Source organism: Pithys albifrons, chromosome 2 (assembly GCF_047495875.1).
Source record: "Pithys albifrons albifrons isolate INPA30051 chromosome 2, PitAlb_v1, whole genome shotgun sequence".
In the NCBI taxonomy this organism is placed as follows: domain Eukaryota; kingdom Metazoa; phylum Chordata; class Aves; order Passeriformes; family Thamnophilidae; genus Pithys; species Pithys albifrons.
In genome coordinates, this window is record NC_092459.1 from 27,787,207 (window position 1) to 27,802,974 (window position 15,768).

General features: G+C 37.0%; 1 protein-coding gene across 5 annotated transcripts in view; it reads left to right on the forward strand.

Moving 5' to 3' along the window:
• Nucleotides 1-15,768, forward strand: part of COL19A1 (collagen type XIX alpha 1 chain) — a 180,628-nt gene that overhangs the window by 28,383 nt on the left and 136,477 nt on the right. For 4 of the 5 annotated variants that reach the window (XM_071548523.1, XM_071548524.1, XM_071548525.1 and 1 more), the window contains exons 5-9: nucleotides 3,403-3,526; nucleotides 3,917-4,192; nucleotides 5,909-5,989; nucleotides 7,909-8,034; nucleotides 8,476-8,538. In XM_071548523.1, the coding sequence (XP_071404624.1) occupies nucleotides 3,403-3,526; nucleotides 3,917-4,192; nucleotides 5,909-5,989; nucleotides 7,909-8,034; nucleotides 8,476-8,538 (670 nt within the window). The remainder of the gene's footprint in view (nucleotides 1-3,402; nucleotides 3,527-3,916; nucleotides 4,193-5,908; nucleotides 5,990-7,908; nucleotides 8,035-8,475; nucleotides 8,539-15,768) is intronic. The other variant, XM_071548527.1, reaches the window with a different exon arrangement.

Here is a 15,768-nt window from a genome sequence, read left to right on the forward strand (position 1 = left end):
GAAATGAGATTGGTATAGGTTTCCTTCACCCTTTTTCTTTCTCCTTTTTGCTGTTGTTCTTTACCTGTGCCACATAGAAAGGGTAGATACGCTGGGATAGAGTACATGTTGAGCTGTAGACATGTGGACCAACTCCCTTTTGTATTTTTATTAACATTTAATGCTATTTCATTTTTGTTTTCACCCTACGTATAACATCTCATTAGTTTTCTGAGGTTTTAAGTGTTGGTAGATGTGATCAGGCAAAACAGTATATTAAATATTCAAAGAACTTCTGAATTTCCATTTCAGTATTCTATAAAATTTTGTCTTGGTTTTTCTCATGTTCCAATAAGAGGTTTTATGTTCATGCTTCTGTTTTTTTTTATTTATTTTTCCCATCAAATATCATCATGCATTTGTTGCCTATTTTTTGAGAAACTTTTAACTGAGCTTTACGGAGTAGAAGATACCAAGGCAGTAGTACTTAAATATCACTAAAGTATCTCACTAATCATCTGTACCCAAATCTCTTCAATGCTTGACACATGCTTGTTTTATTCTATTATGTTCACTTGGACCTTTTAGGGAGCAAGAGCATAGGGGAAATTGTCTATGGTAGTAACATAGTGTGGTAGTTTTCTGAGTATTTCATCCCATCTCTTTGTTCCTTTTCATGCTCCCCATCTGGCTAGAAGGGAGAAGTGTTAGGTGTATTCTGTAAGGCATCCATTAATGACTTTTTGGTCATCAAGGAATGTTCATGTAGGTTATCAGTGATATCTCAAAATAAGGATATTGCTTCTGTTATGTCTCTGATATACAGCAGTTGTATATTAAATTGTATTTGTTGGCCAGACATTGGAACAGGTTTACCAGAGAGTTGTGTAATAATCTCCATTCTTGAGGCTTCCAAAACTCAGCTGTATGGGACATACAGTAGCCAGAAACTTTCCGGTTGGCCCTGCCTTAAGCAGAGGGTTTAGATCAATTGGCCTTCAGAGATACTTTCCTACCTAACTTATCTTGTGAATCTAACTGAATTTATCCTTAGTCCAATTCTACTGAAATCTTGCCTCTGTAGGTGACTTCACTGAATCAGTGTAATGCCCTTAGGAATTAATTTGATCTTGTCTGCTTTTCTCGTTTCTCCCAATACAGTTTTCTTTGTCATTTCAAAGGTAAGAGACATTAGAGTGAACTCCTGACCTTTTTCGTGATGCTGACCCATACCTTAACTCTTGTTTTGTTTCCCAAATAGACTGATAAACAGTTAAGAGAGGTAATTTTATATCATGTGTGCTCTGAACCAAACTTTTTTGAAAAAATTCTGAAACAAACACTATTTTAGGAGACTTAATACTGTCAGACATCTAGATTGCTCTGAAAGTGTTAGAAGGGCTTACAGTAAAAAGCAATGAAGTGGGGTGTGCATGAGTATGTAGAATATATTACTACCATGTCCAAAAAAATTACTTCCATTTGTTTTCCAGACTTACCATATCAATCATGGTTTCCCCTTCCTTTCATTTGATGAAGACTTCTGGTCATTTCTCTTCCTCAGTTGTCTGTCCTTTGCACATTAATGAGAATGCCCCTGTGTCTCACAATACGAAACTTAGCTTGGAGAGTTAATTAATTTTGGAGGGCTAATCAGATGCTCCTGTAGCCAGATATCCTGCCTAGTTTACAGCTGTAAGCCTGAGATGCTATCTTCTTAACTTGCCTGGGTGTAGTAAATCATGATCCCATGTCCAGATAGTTTATTGTTCTGCAGAGACACACTCGTGTATTACTGATGCCCAGTGCAGGTATTTTATTTATAAATTGTAAAACCTATTCTTTGTGCTATATTTAAAATACATAGCACAAAATCTAGATCTACGTCCTGCCAAGCCTATTGACTTTTGCCTTGCTTTTTGACATTCAAACTTCTATAGCTGCACAACATCATATGGGTCCAGTAACAATGTGGGAGAGCAGCCAATTTGGTTCTGGGATAAAACAGGAATCATCTGTGGGAAATAAGCCAAAGAAGTGTGATTCCCACATAAGGGACTTAAATAGGTGTTAGTCCATAAAGAAGCTCTTTAGCAGGATTTAGAGCAGGCTTCTCTGCACAGCAGGCATTTTTCCTGAGATCCTAAGTTAAGTATAACAATTTCCAGGAGGGTTGTGAGGATATTGTCTCATTGACTGTAGTGCTTTGCTCTTTCTTTCCCCCTGCCTTTGTTGTTGGTTTGGTTTGTTTTTAATAAATACTTTATATCACATTACTGTGTAATTATATTCCCATTTGTAGTTTTTTTAGAACTAAGCCATTTACTTTGCATGATTATGGGGAAACAAAATGGAGGAAATTTTTCTGCTCGCTGGGTCTTCAGGTTTCTTGAGCTCTGCTTTAGGGACCGCTTGTTACAGTGTGGCTATCTGGGCAGTCCTGAGTTTACAGCCAAGGGCAGTGTGAAAACTTTAGCTACTCCTGTGTTTTCTTGTGTTGTGTAGAGTTTGCATCTATCATTTTCATTTGTCTTACCCCTGTCGTAGAAAAGAAATAGTTTGAAATGCAGTTGTTTCACATGAAAAAGGTTGATTGCACCATCCTAATTTATTTAGTACAGAATTAGTGTATATTTAATAGTTAAAAAAGTCTGTAGAGTTGAGGTACAGATAAGATGGTTTTTTTGCTTTTGTTTTTGGGGAGTTTTTTGTGAAATACAAACTTTTTAAATAGTTCATAGAAATGGTATTGCAGTGCATTCTGTGATATAGGTCAGATTTTTTTTTTTTAGAAACCTTGATGTATCTTAGGTAAGAAAGGAATTACAAAATCAACCAACAGCAAGTCATTCATTCTAAAATACATTCCTTATTTTTTTTCAACCCTGCTAAAATCCAGCTGTTCTGATACTCATGATGTCCGAGTCATTGCCCATGGAGGTCACTGGATCAAAGCCCTGCTCAAAGCAGGACTAACTTGAAAGTTAGGTCAGGTTATTATGAGCCCTGTCCAGCTGTGTTTTGCAAGTCTCCAAGGATGGGGATTATTGCACAAATCCTGTACCAAACTTTTTCAAATATCTCTAGCAATAAATGGAGAAAATAGGTACTTTAAAATATATTTATGTGTGGCATTCACTTTGCAGCAGTTCTTTTAAGACTCCTATTTATATTACTCACAGATGTTAAAAGTTAGAACAAAAATTAACAAAATATTCAGTCATTTACTCTTATAAATAGAATGAATTGTACTTTTGAGGAGAAGCACTTGAGGAGAAGAATGCTGAGGCTCATGCAATTATATGAGTGTGAGCAAGTGTTAGGCTTCTTGTTTTCACCAAATATTATTTCTGTTCATTCCCTTTAAGCAGTGCTTGTTTGTATAAGAATACGAAGAAATCTTTTTCCTCCCTTCTGTTGCAGGCAAGTATTTCCAAATGGGCTTCCTGAAGAATATTCTCTAGTTGCTACATTCCGTGTACGGCGAAATACCAAGAAGGAACGTTGGTATATATGGCAAGTTTTAAATCAGTATGACACACCTGAGGTAGAGTCATCTTTGATTTATTCTTTCAATAAATTTCTTTTTTTTCTCCCCATATAATTTGGCACATTTAACAGTGGATGTTTCACTACTGGATTTAGCTACCATTTATAAGGGATAGACAGATTGCTTTGAAGTAATTGATGATTTGTTGTAGTAATTATAGAAATTCAGCAAAATCTATTTAGTTAAGACTGAAAAGTAGGATAAAATGCATGTTACGATTTATAGCTGATATGTATTTACCAAGTTACGTAGAAGAATGTTTCATAACATAATTCTTGTCCAGTCTATGTAGTTGAAGTATTTTTATTATCTGTAGTTTATGTATGTGTTTATTTATTATACTCGTAACTTTTAATGACCACTTCTTTTATTTTATTTTGCTTTCAGATCTCTGTCCTTCTGGATGGTGCAAAAAAGGTGGTGGAGTATATGACTAAATCCGCTCAGGGAAATATACTGCACTACACTTTTAAGAGTCGAGAAATTTATCCATTGTTTGATCGGCAGTGGCATAAGCTTGGTATTAGTGTGCAGTCAGGGATCATTTCCCTCTATTTGGATTGTAATTTAATTGAGAGAAAGCAGACTGATGAAAAATTCACCATTGACTTGCAGGGAAGGACACTGATTGCTTCTCGTGCTGCAGATGATAAGCCTGTAGATGTGAGTAGTATGAAAGGAAAAACAGATAACTTGAAATCATGTTTTAGCCACTCTTTTAGTAACACAGCTGTAAAGAATTATGTCTATAAGAGGTTCAAAACCAGTCATTAATTTTGAATGTGTGTTTTTAATTTAAGTCTTCAAGTCTTTTCCTCAGAACAGTGTTCAGTGATGTAGCATCTCCTAAGGCAAACCTGTTACCTAAGTTACTACATAAAACTCAGTTGCAGTTTTTAAGGAGTCTGATTTTCTGTATTTACTTTGCAGAAAGAGCCCCATAGTGACCATAGACATATTATTACTATGTTTAAAGATAACTTGCAGTGGTAATCTTTTTCTTTCATTTTTTGTGGGATTTATTTATAAGTTTGTATCAGTCATATTACACTCTCTTTGACAGAGGGGAGACATAAAGTAATTATGGATTACCTCTGTGTTAAGGTGCTTCAGGGTAATTCACCTATGTAAAAAAAGGGGCATGTTGTTCATAGTTGTCACTCCCCTGTCAGAATAGGAGGGATAGGGAAGTGGCTGGAGGTGTGTTTCGTGCAGCCTTTGGTGCAATAATAATCCAAGGCAACCCCATAATATTCTGGACTGTTTTCCATCCCAGAGATGCTCTCTTCTGTCTCCCCATGCAGAGAGCTCACAGTGAGTAATTTGAAATCTTCAGGAAATGTCAGTTTAAGTACACTGACATCCAGCTACTGGTTTAAAGCATCTGCCTTGGAGTCTATACTAACCATCTGAAAACTTCGATTGTATTATGTGTTCACTGTAGGGTTCCAAATGAAAATAGCACATTGTAACTGCAAGCTAATGTTGTGGGATGAATCACTCTTGTGAGGCACTAAGCAATGTGGCCTGGACTTGGAGCTCTTATTTCACAGAGCAGAACTTGTGTTTCATTTTATTTTCTAAGACTTGAGTTCAGCATTATTTGAAATGCGTGTACAATCTCCTCATTTCCAAACAGCATGCAGGAGGAAGAGCAGGTTCTTTTTGTGTCAGCTGTGTGACATGAGCTGGATAATTTAGAGTGGGAGTTGTCAATTGGGATTTACACATTTGCAGGAAAACATTGTGGGCTTGAGGCTGATGAAGGCAGCAGAGTAGATCTTGCACCAGCAGTCACTCTTCTCAATGCCAGGTGCAAGAGGAGACTAAGAGGATATAAAACCAATGCAGAAAGAGACATATGAAGACAAGATTAGCTAGTTGAAAATAGATGCTTTTCATCTAACCAATCCACCCAGAATCTCTGAAGCAAAGCTTTACATACAGAATTTGTGATTTTTTTTCTTGAGTGGCAATGTCCAGGCAAAGATTTGTCCAAAACCATAGAAGATGTATGCAATAGAGAGCTTATCAAACCTTTACTCCAGTTCACTAGAGAGGAAAATTACATTCCTGAAAAGAATGTTTGCAGGGGATGTCTAGAGGAGTAAAATACCTGTATAACATAGCAGGACCAACACAGACAAATGCAACTTACATGAAAATAAATTAAATCTAAAATGTGATTTACATCAAAGTAATAGAGACTGCATAATTTGCTCCGATGAGGAGCTGTGTAAATGTTTTGCATTTGTGTTTTCTGGCATTTCAGAAATGTACTGTGTTTCAAAAAGAAAGTTTATTATGCCAAGATACGTCAAAACATGCCGTAACACAGATTTTTTTTCATTCATCAATTTCTTTTGTATTTCTTAATAGATTGAACTTCACCACTTAGCAGTTTATTGTAATCCAAAACTTGCAACAGAAGATACATGCTGTGAAATATCTGCAGACTTGGTAATTTTTCTGTTAAAATTCTAATGTTAATACAAAAGACATTGCTTTGTTTTTTCTTACTAAAGAGTTGTAAAGAAGTCTCTAAAAATGAATCCCATATCTCGAGCCATGGTACATAATTTCTTGCTGCTTAACTAAACTGGCACAGTGGAACAGTAAAAAGTACTAGGTGCTGCTAGTGCTTTTAAAATTAGTTTCTTAATATTGATTTAATATCTAATTAGTAACTGAGGAAGCCTCAGAGAGTAGGAAAGAAATCGCTGAGGTGACCTGAGAATGGTTTCAAACAGGAGAGGCCGTTTTAGTAACAGTTGCATCTCACGAAACATTACGGATGATGTAAGTAAAGCTCATGAAGGAGTCTGCAAGGCAGTAGAAGGGAAATAAGAAGATGCTGGACATGTTTTCCTCATTTCAATACAACTAAGGTGGAGGAATGGGTGTTTCGTAATTGGCAAATTACTGTACTAGCTTGACAGTTGGACTTGATAGTCTTAAAAATCTCTTCCAACTTTGATTCTATGAAATACTTTCTTCTTTATAAAGTATATTACTTAAGGGAAAATATTGATTTAGTTTAAATGGTTCACTTCTCCCTCACATTATGACAGACAGACAGTGTAAACTGGAAGACACTAGAACTATAGAAATGCCTGAAGTTCAGCGAAACAATTATATCTGCAAACTCACCCGTTAAAAAAAAAAAAGGAAAGAAAGAAAAACACCACAAAAAAACTCAGAAAGAAAAAGTGTTTAAATATTGGTTTGCTAGTTTTAAGTAGATTCTCAGAAGCATGGAAGAGACTGGATCTAATTTCTGGGGGAAATTTTAATTTTAAATAACAAGTTATTGTTCAAATATATTTCTCAATGTATTCCTGAAAACAGTGCAGACTTTTTCTTGAATGTATGTGCACATGGAAAATGAATGAAATTTCTCTAAGTTCCAATTTGTGCATGGAAATACAATTTAATTAGCAGTTATGAAACAGTAGCAAAAATAAAGCAAGAACAAAACAGGCCCTAATTATATAAGAACACAAAAAGCTCAACAATTGGCTTTATTAATGACATCTTAAACCTTGACTCAGTTATATAGCTAAAAGCACCCTCAGTTTCATTTGTATATTTTATGTTTAAGATGTAAAAAATGATGGACTGCTTGTTAATGACTTTCATATTGAAACCAGTATTACACTTGCTGGTTTATTTTTTCATGACTTCCTTATCTCTTATAAGGGTTACATTTTCAGTAATATAAGGAAAGGAATTTGTACTTGGGTACAGATTTCTACCCTAAAAAGTAAATCCTGTGGGAATTTCTTTGACAGAAGGCATGAAGGAAACCTCATTACATCTTAATGAGAGCTTCTGAAATTTGTCAGGCTCTGTTGGCTTGTTCTGGAGTATATCTTCAGGTTGGCTCAGTTCTCAGGAGTTAGACAGGTGAATATTGGCTTCAGGGCTTTTGTGGTTTGTTTCCAAACTATGTATGCTTGAAGTATTTAATTACAAAAAAATAAAAGGGAATTTTGCTTTGCACTCATTCTGACATTTTTGTTTGGGGAAAGGGGGAAGGGCAGGATGAGACTGAGAAGCACTGTATTTTTTTTTTTCCCTGTGGGCATTTTCTGTTTCGCTACGTCTCATTCAGGGAGATTTTATTGCTCTGTCTGGGCTCTTTAGGAAGCAAGTGGACAATCATATCAGTTTTAACTGGCATTGATTTTATAAGAGAAGGATCACAATATCTAGAATTCATTTTGTTCCAGCTTTTTTCTCTATTTGGCAATTGTGACTTTTCATAATATGGCATGTACAGGAGTATGAAAACATAAGGTAACTTAAAACTAGTGTTTGAATGGTATTTATCTATTAAGCAAAGTGGACCAAAAACCAGAAAAATCTTTTTATTTTAGTGCCCACGTGAAGAAAAGATACTTGCTACAACTTTGTCACCAGTGACTGCTCATGCCAGCAAAATATACACGCTTCCAGGAATGCAGCAAGAATCTAGAGAGAGATGCTACTGCTTTCCAAACAAAGTATGAAATTTTCCTATTACTTTTTAGTGCATCATGCTGTTTAGTCCTGCCAGGTATGAGAAAAAAGTTGTCTTTTTTTTTTGAGATGAAAATGTCTTACTGGTTTGTAGTATTGTAATGTGCTTACGTTGTATTGCCCAATTAATAAAATAGTATGTTTTAGATTTAGTTAATTTAGAGATGTCTGTAAAATTTAGTTGTTTGAATATACACCTAAAAATTACCGTGGTAAAACTGAGAATTATATTTAGTGTAAATGTTTTTATTTGAGAATAAATTATATCCAATGTAGTGTTTGTTTTCTTTTAATCCTTCTCCTGGGTGTTGCACTGTATTTACTGAGTCATTTGCTTTTGTTAGACTTTTGTGACAAAGACAGGAAACCAAACAAAATATATTTTAGATCTGCTTTATTGACTTTTTTATTTCTTTTCAAATCAGGGAGAAGCAGGATTGCCAGGAGTATCTGGTTTGCCAGGCCAGAAAGGAGAAAAAGGAGAAAAGGTAAAATACCAGTTGAGTTCTCTCTTTCAAGTCTTTATCTTTGGCTTATCTTTCTTAAATAGGAACTTTATGGATTTTGTTATTAAAAGGAATTTCCCTGCACACCGGTCAGGTCATTTAACAGTCAGTGCCTGGTTCTGCATGCGAGTTTCCTGCCAGGCAGCTTTGGGGTCACCTCATCAAGCACAGTTTACCTGCCTGGCAAGCACATGACTACCTAAAGCTGTCAGCATGCCCTATTGCCTGTTCTCCTTATCCAAAAATAAGAGAATATATGTAGTCTGACAAGAATTTTTCCATGTCATGTGTGTGCGTCACTGCTGATGGATGGAATCTTATGTGGTAGATTCATCCTTGCAGTCAGATGGTATGAATTCACTAATATGCCATCAGTATATCCTTTCACAAGTCATACCTGAAACTTTGTTGATTGTGAAGACATGAGACCTGACATTGGCAAGTCCCTAGCAAAGGCCAGTCATTGCTCATTCCCTTGGGCCTATCCTGAATTCTTCTGTAATGCTTACTGTGACATTCTTGCACTGTGCTGGTTGGACATTTCCTAATAATGAAGGTCAGCATCTCAGATGTTTTACCTTCATGCTCCATTCCTTAAGTTTTTGTGGAGGATGATGTATTAGAACATACCTGGGAATGAGTTTTCCTTGTGCTAATAGAATAGGGACTGAGTTCAGGGAGTGCAGTGTGAGAGGAAGATGGCTAGAATGTCCTGCTTTACAGCACACTGTTAAATATGTGATCTGAAATAGTTTGAGGGCTTATCTACACAGTCAGTTGAAATCATGTAAGTTCCTTTATGATATATTGCCTGCCCACAGCTCCTCACCTCAAATACATGTTTTATTTTCGATTCAAGCTCTATCTTTAGGTGGAAAAAAAGTTTGTGTTAGTTTCTATACTCCAGATGAACCTAGAATGATTGCTGTCAGTGTTCAGAATTAATCACGAAGTTTTGCTGATTTTATACACTTTCTGAGCATATGGAACATTTGTCAGTTTTAGTGTTAGCCTATGTTACCAGTGTGGGAGTTCCCCAGCATTTATTTGTGAAACTATTTTTCTGCTCCTGACCTGAAGCGTTTAGACTATTATTGCTACTAAGATGAGGAAGGAGACTTCACAAGTCAGATTTTTTTTTTTACCATTTAATCTCCCAGCCCATTAGCAGTATTTACTATGCTAAGCATAGTGTCTCTGAATAAAGCATGTAGGTGCCTGTGTTCACCTCTGGTTCTGTTCTATCATTCCTTTTACAAAGAAATCTCCATTGGATGGATTCAAAAAGCATCTAGGAGTCAATGAACCCAGCTTCATTCAGCAGTTTACCCCTAAGGATAGTATATTGACATTTATCAATGTCATTTCCAAAAATTAAATGAACCAACAGGTTAAAGTCTGGGATATTACTGCAAACAGGTAGAAAGCTGCTTAATTTGAACCTTCCTTATAACTGACTGTACTTGTTATTTCCTAGCTTTGCAGTGGGGTGTTTTGTGTTATGAAGGGAAGGAGAGCACATTACTGCTGTGATTGACAAGACTGGCTCAATGTTGACCTCTGGGAGCAAACAGATCCTATGTTGAATAGTGCCTACCATGATGGAGCTGAATGCAACATTCTCTTTTACTACCATTTTTTCCACCCTCTGCGTTTCTGCAAGTTTTCGGTAACATTCTCTCTCAATGATGGCTTTGTTACAACAATAATTAGACCTGGAGAGGCAGAAAGACTCCATAGCATTCCAAGCATACAGGGTATGTGATTTATTGTCAGATTATGCAAAGGAAATTATCAAACTCTTTGTGATGACTTTGGCCAGTCACAAAAAATCAGGATTTCTGTAAGCCATGTGTGGTTCTTAAGCCTAAGTTTCCCCCTTCTCTTGTGGTCAGATTCTCATTTTATTTTCTTTTGCTTCTAAATCGTATTACTACAGGTATTAAACTAACTATATTTAAATGTCCTTGCCATGGCAGCATCCAAATGAAAATGTTAATTTTTTTACCTTCTTTCATAGGAAATTTCTGTATCTATTGATGTTATCTCTTTTTTCAACACAACCATCCTTATCCTTTTGTTTTACTTTGTTTCATTCCATTTTTTAATCCACTGTAATTAATTGTATGACTGAATTTAAACATCTTTCTTGATAGTCCTATAACAATAAAAAGTCTCTACATGCACAAATTGGTGTTAGACTATAATCAAACCCTTCAAAATTGCCCTCCTCTTCAGTGTGACATAATTTTTCCTTGAAGTCAGACTGTTCAGGACTATCTAAGCTATCACCAGTACAAAGTATGATATCTAATAATCCTTTTTTAGGCACTTTGAATATAATTATTAGCCTGTTTCCACTTCATTCCTGTACTCTTGGCTCATCTGAGTGCCTCTGAACCGATCTGAGCTAAAGTCCAAAATATATTGCAAGCCCAAATAAATTGAAGTGCTGTGTTTTCACTGGAACAGGCATTCATGCAAATATTGATAAATCTCTGGGAAGCTGTTGTCTGAATGCACAGGAGCATCACTGGTCAAAATTATCCCATTTGTGTGAATGACCTTTCTATTTATAAACCTGACCTCAAATTGTGGCTTCATGAGGGCAGTTCTTCACTAAAAAGAATTATCTCCAGTGCTTCAGGGATGAAACAGTCTGTTTGCTCTGCAGGATTTTATTTGCTGGGAGATCAGCTTCTGCAGCAAAGGACCACCTCCTGTTCTTAAATTTCTGAATAATTAGAACTGTAAAAGTCACCAGGACAGACTATGTTTGCTGCTTACTGATCTCTGCCCTTGAAACACAAATTTGGACTGCTTGACAGCTTTCCCCCATTGGATGAAAGCAGTCAAGAGTATAGTTTGGGCTCTCTCTGAATAATATCCTATGTTATTTTCATGGCAGCTTGATCCTTAGCACAGTGTATTTCACAACTTGCAAGTGGAGACAAATCAGGTGGAAGTCTCCTGTGATTTAAGACATTTTGATATCTGTGCTGTGGAGCGAGTTTTCCTCTTCTGCTGAGACAAGTGAGAAATTTACCATGTTTTCTGTTTTAGAAGTAATTTCTACTGCTTCAGCATGATATATAGCTACTCAGAGTGTTACAAATGTATAAGCTGTTAACAAATGTGTTTGGATAAAGATGTGAAGGTTCTGTTCTGTCCTCAATATGTAGAAATTCTTCAGAAAGACAGAATACGGATCACTCTAAGTGGAATGATTACAAATGTATTGAATATATAAACTGAGTTTCTTTCTCAAAGAGGCTAAAAAAGTAACTATATTTTCTATTCTTATTTCTTTTAATCAAACTTAGTACTCCTGAAAAATTTTAAATTGAAATATGTACAGAATGAAGTATTTTGATATAACATTAAACCATTCCAAGCTTTGTTAATAGGTCAGTGGTTAATGCTATAAGTGCAGTAGGGAACAAAAAGCCAGAGGCAGAGTGCTTTCAAATATGAAAAAGCCTGTTGATGCACACCATGGAGAAATTTATTGCTATTCAACTTCACTAATTTAAATTTTAATTAAGGAAAAAGACGTTTAAAAGGCTATTTTAGGATTGGTAGAGATACGTTTATGCAACATATTCTGTGTGTGGCTCAGCTTCGTGAACGAAGATTTGGGAAGGGCTGTCCCCACATGGGTGTGCCCTTCCAGCCTGCGAAGTGGATTATCAGGTGAGGCTCAGTGTGCGCAGAACTGGCCCCAGTGTTTAAGTCCTGAGGTTCATCTGCCACGGCCGAGCGAGCTTGGACAGTGACAGTGAAATCCTGCACTAGGAAAAATATTTGTAACAGAACGATAAGAAAAAAAAATCCTGAAGTAAAAATGAGGTGTCTGACTGCTGTTTCTGCCTGTTTCCCTGGCTAGTTTTTTTTCCTGTTCCTCTGACTTTGCTCCTAATACCCAGTCCACCTGATTCCACTTAAAGCATATCTAATGTATTATGCAGCCTTGAGACGGTTCCTTCCTCGTCCAGTTTTGTTGCAGAGGTCCCTGATAGGGACCTAAAAGATAGAATGCATGGAAAAGAAAAATAATGGGCAAAATACAGCTGGCTGTCAGTGATGACAAAGTCAGGAATTGCTAGTGTACTTAGTAGACTAAAATGTTCTAGTGAGCAGAAAAAAACTTCATGCTTATGAAGTAAGCATTTATAGGTAGTTCTACTTATGTTTTACCATGTAGCAGTTAGAGTTATCAAATTAAAAAAAAAACATTAGTAATGCAGCTTAATTTTTTTCTTGTAATAAATTCTGAAATGTATAATTTTTTACTGCATTACTATATATGCTATTCCAATATTTATCTCGGTCCTGAGGATTGCAGTTTAAGTCCTCTGAAGGGAGGAGTAAAGATGGTGGCAGCACCTACTCACCACTCTGAGATTCTCAGAGTATTTGGGGGAATGTCATACTTCCCTGGTGGGGCCAATCCAGAGCTCTGAAGGTGGAGCAGAGGAGGCAGCAGTCACCAGCCCTCGCACAGAGGCTTAACCAGCAACACCCAGCTCAGGTCATGGTGAGGCTGAACCCCTGCAGTGACAGGTCAGTGCACATCTGGGGGCTCTTGCTGGAAGTAACAGGGGTGATACTTTCTGGTCTGTGTACTCCCTATTGCTCCCACAGTGCCAGGGAAACCCTGGAGTGAAGCTGCCTTTGGGATGAGTTTTCTTTCCCTTGGCATGTTCTCTGATTGTGAATTTATTTATTATTTCTTGATAATAAGCTGGGGTTTTTTTACCTGGACATTCATGATGATGTTGTGTCCTGGTTTTGGCTGGAATAGAGTTGATTTTCTTCATAGTAGCCAGTATGGGACTGTGTTTTCAATTTGTGCTAGAAATAGGGTTGATAACCTAAGGATGTTTTTGTTATTGCTGGTCAGTGCTTGCACAGTTTCAAGTCCTTTTCTGCTCCTCATCCCACCCCACCAGAGAGGTGAGGGCACACAAGGAGCTGGGTGGGGTCACAGCTGGGCTAGCTGATCCCAACTGATCAAAGGGATATTCCATACCATAAGGTGTCACGCTCAGCATGTAAAGCTGGGGGAAGAAGGAGCAAGGGAGTGGGACGTTTGGAGTGATGATGTTTGTCTTCTGAAGTCACTGTTATGTGTGATGGAGTCCTGCTTTCTTGGGGGTGGCTGAACACCTGCCTGCCCACGGGAATGGGGAATGAATTTATTGTTTTGCCTTGCTTGTGCGTGCGGCTTTTGCTTTACCCAGTAGACTGTCATCGTCTCAACCCACAAATTTTCTCATTTTCACTTTTCCAATTCTCTGCCCCATCTCACCAGGGGGGTGGAAATGGGCAAGTGGCTGTGTGGGGCCGAGTTGCTGGCTGAGGTTAAACTGACATAATGGCACACATAACTATGATGACAACTGCGACAGCTAACTTAATCAAATCTTACCAAACCGAACTGGATTAAGGTTAAGGAATATTTTGATAACTGATGTATGTTACTCCTTTTATTTGAACTAATATGTCCCCATTGTGGACAAGGGCCATGTTGCAATGCAATACTCTAGCAATGGGTGCTCTAGGCCAGGTTAATATTATTTTCTTTATTAAGTGCATTTTCTTTTCTCTTATTAAAATCATCACCTCTACCTGGTTAGTACAGAATGTTTCTGGGAACATTTTCCTCCTCCCAAAATTCCTTGTACACTGTGTTTTCTAGGTTAAATATGACTATGGCAAGTTAATCCCACAGCATGTAACAATGTAAATGTTTTGTATATAGCCATACAATTTAAGGGAAAAAAATAACATGTCTAAATAAAGTATGTTGTTTAAAGAGTGATTCTTGATTTTATATGAGAAAGGACTATAATTTGTTAATTAATTATCAGTTTGTCATTCTTTCTATCACATTTGGCTTTATGTTTTCAGTCCATGATTGTATTTTGTGTCTGCTCCTAGCATATCATTTCTGCTTCTACAACAGGTGCATTCAATAAAGGCTGCAAGGTGCAAAGAGTTAAAGGTCAAGGCTTTTGAAACTCTGAATCATTAATGTAAAAAAATGATCATGAGTGTAATACTTCAGGCACTCTCAGATGTGCAAAATTGTTTCCATGTCAGATAGAAGGCTGATTGGAGATTTGGGAAAGGAGTATGTTTGCTGTCTGCACTCTTTTTACAAGTTTAGATTGGCTTGGCCTTATGGCAAGTTAGCAGAAGCATTTTGACTTTCTTTTTAATTTCAACGTGCTGTTTTTCCACACTGTCTGCTTATGAGTTTATCAAAACAATCGTTGTCAAAAAGATAATAGCCATCCTGTTGCTTGCAATAGGTCACATTCTGAAAAGATGTGCTATGGCTTAAGTAGTTTAGTCAATAAATATCTTGTGCTTGGTTGATAAAGATTTTTCCCTGTATACCTTTAAATGTTGTTACGCTGAGTGTATATCACTGTACTACTAGTGTTCACCACCTTATGCAGCTGTCCTTCTGCCATCATATACTTCAAGTCCTTCACAAAAGTGTAGTATATGGAGATCTGCAGAAGGAAAAAATGTCATAAAGTCAAAATTGCATTTTCGTTTTAGTCTGTCATGCTGCCTACATTAATACTGTTAGAGGTCATATAACCAATGAAAGCATGAAAAACTACAACTTAATAAAACTTATTAACCCTTTCAGGGTTAATAAAATCACAATTAGAAAATAGAAGCATAACTTTCAGATCTAATTTGCAGTGGAAAATAATCGTCTTTAAGGTGGGGAGTCTGTCTGCAGTCAGTGGAACAGAAGTGTAAACATACCTTTTTTAATTGGCTAGTAAGTCATACAGGCTAAAGGATTCCTGGCGTGTAGCAGCCTGTGTAATTTTAGACTATACAGTGTATAAAAATGTAATGAAGTGGTTCTGATCTATTAAAATACTGGCAAGTGGCATAAGGCTACAGGGCATGCATGGATAAGAGTCACTCCGTGAATGATTAGATAAGATAACCAGAGGCCAGTCCTACTTCTTTAGTTCTGATGGTGCCAGTGGATTGATGCTATTCACACACACAGGATTTTGGCCTGTTTTTGAGATAAAGCTGTTTAATATCTTTATTGATGATTTGGATGAGGGGGGTCAAGTGCATGCTCAGTAAGTTCACAGATGACACTAAGCTGGGCAGGAATGTTGATCTGCTGGAGTATGGGAAGGCTCTGCAGAGGGATCTGGACAGGCTGGA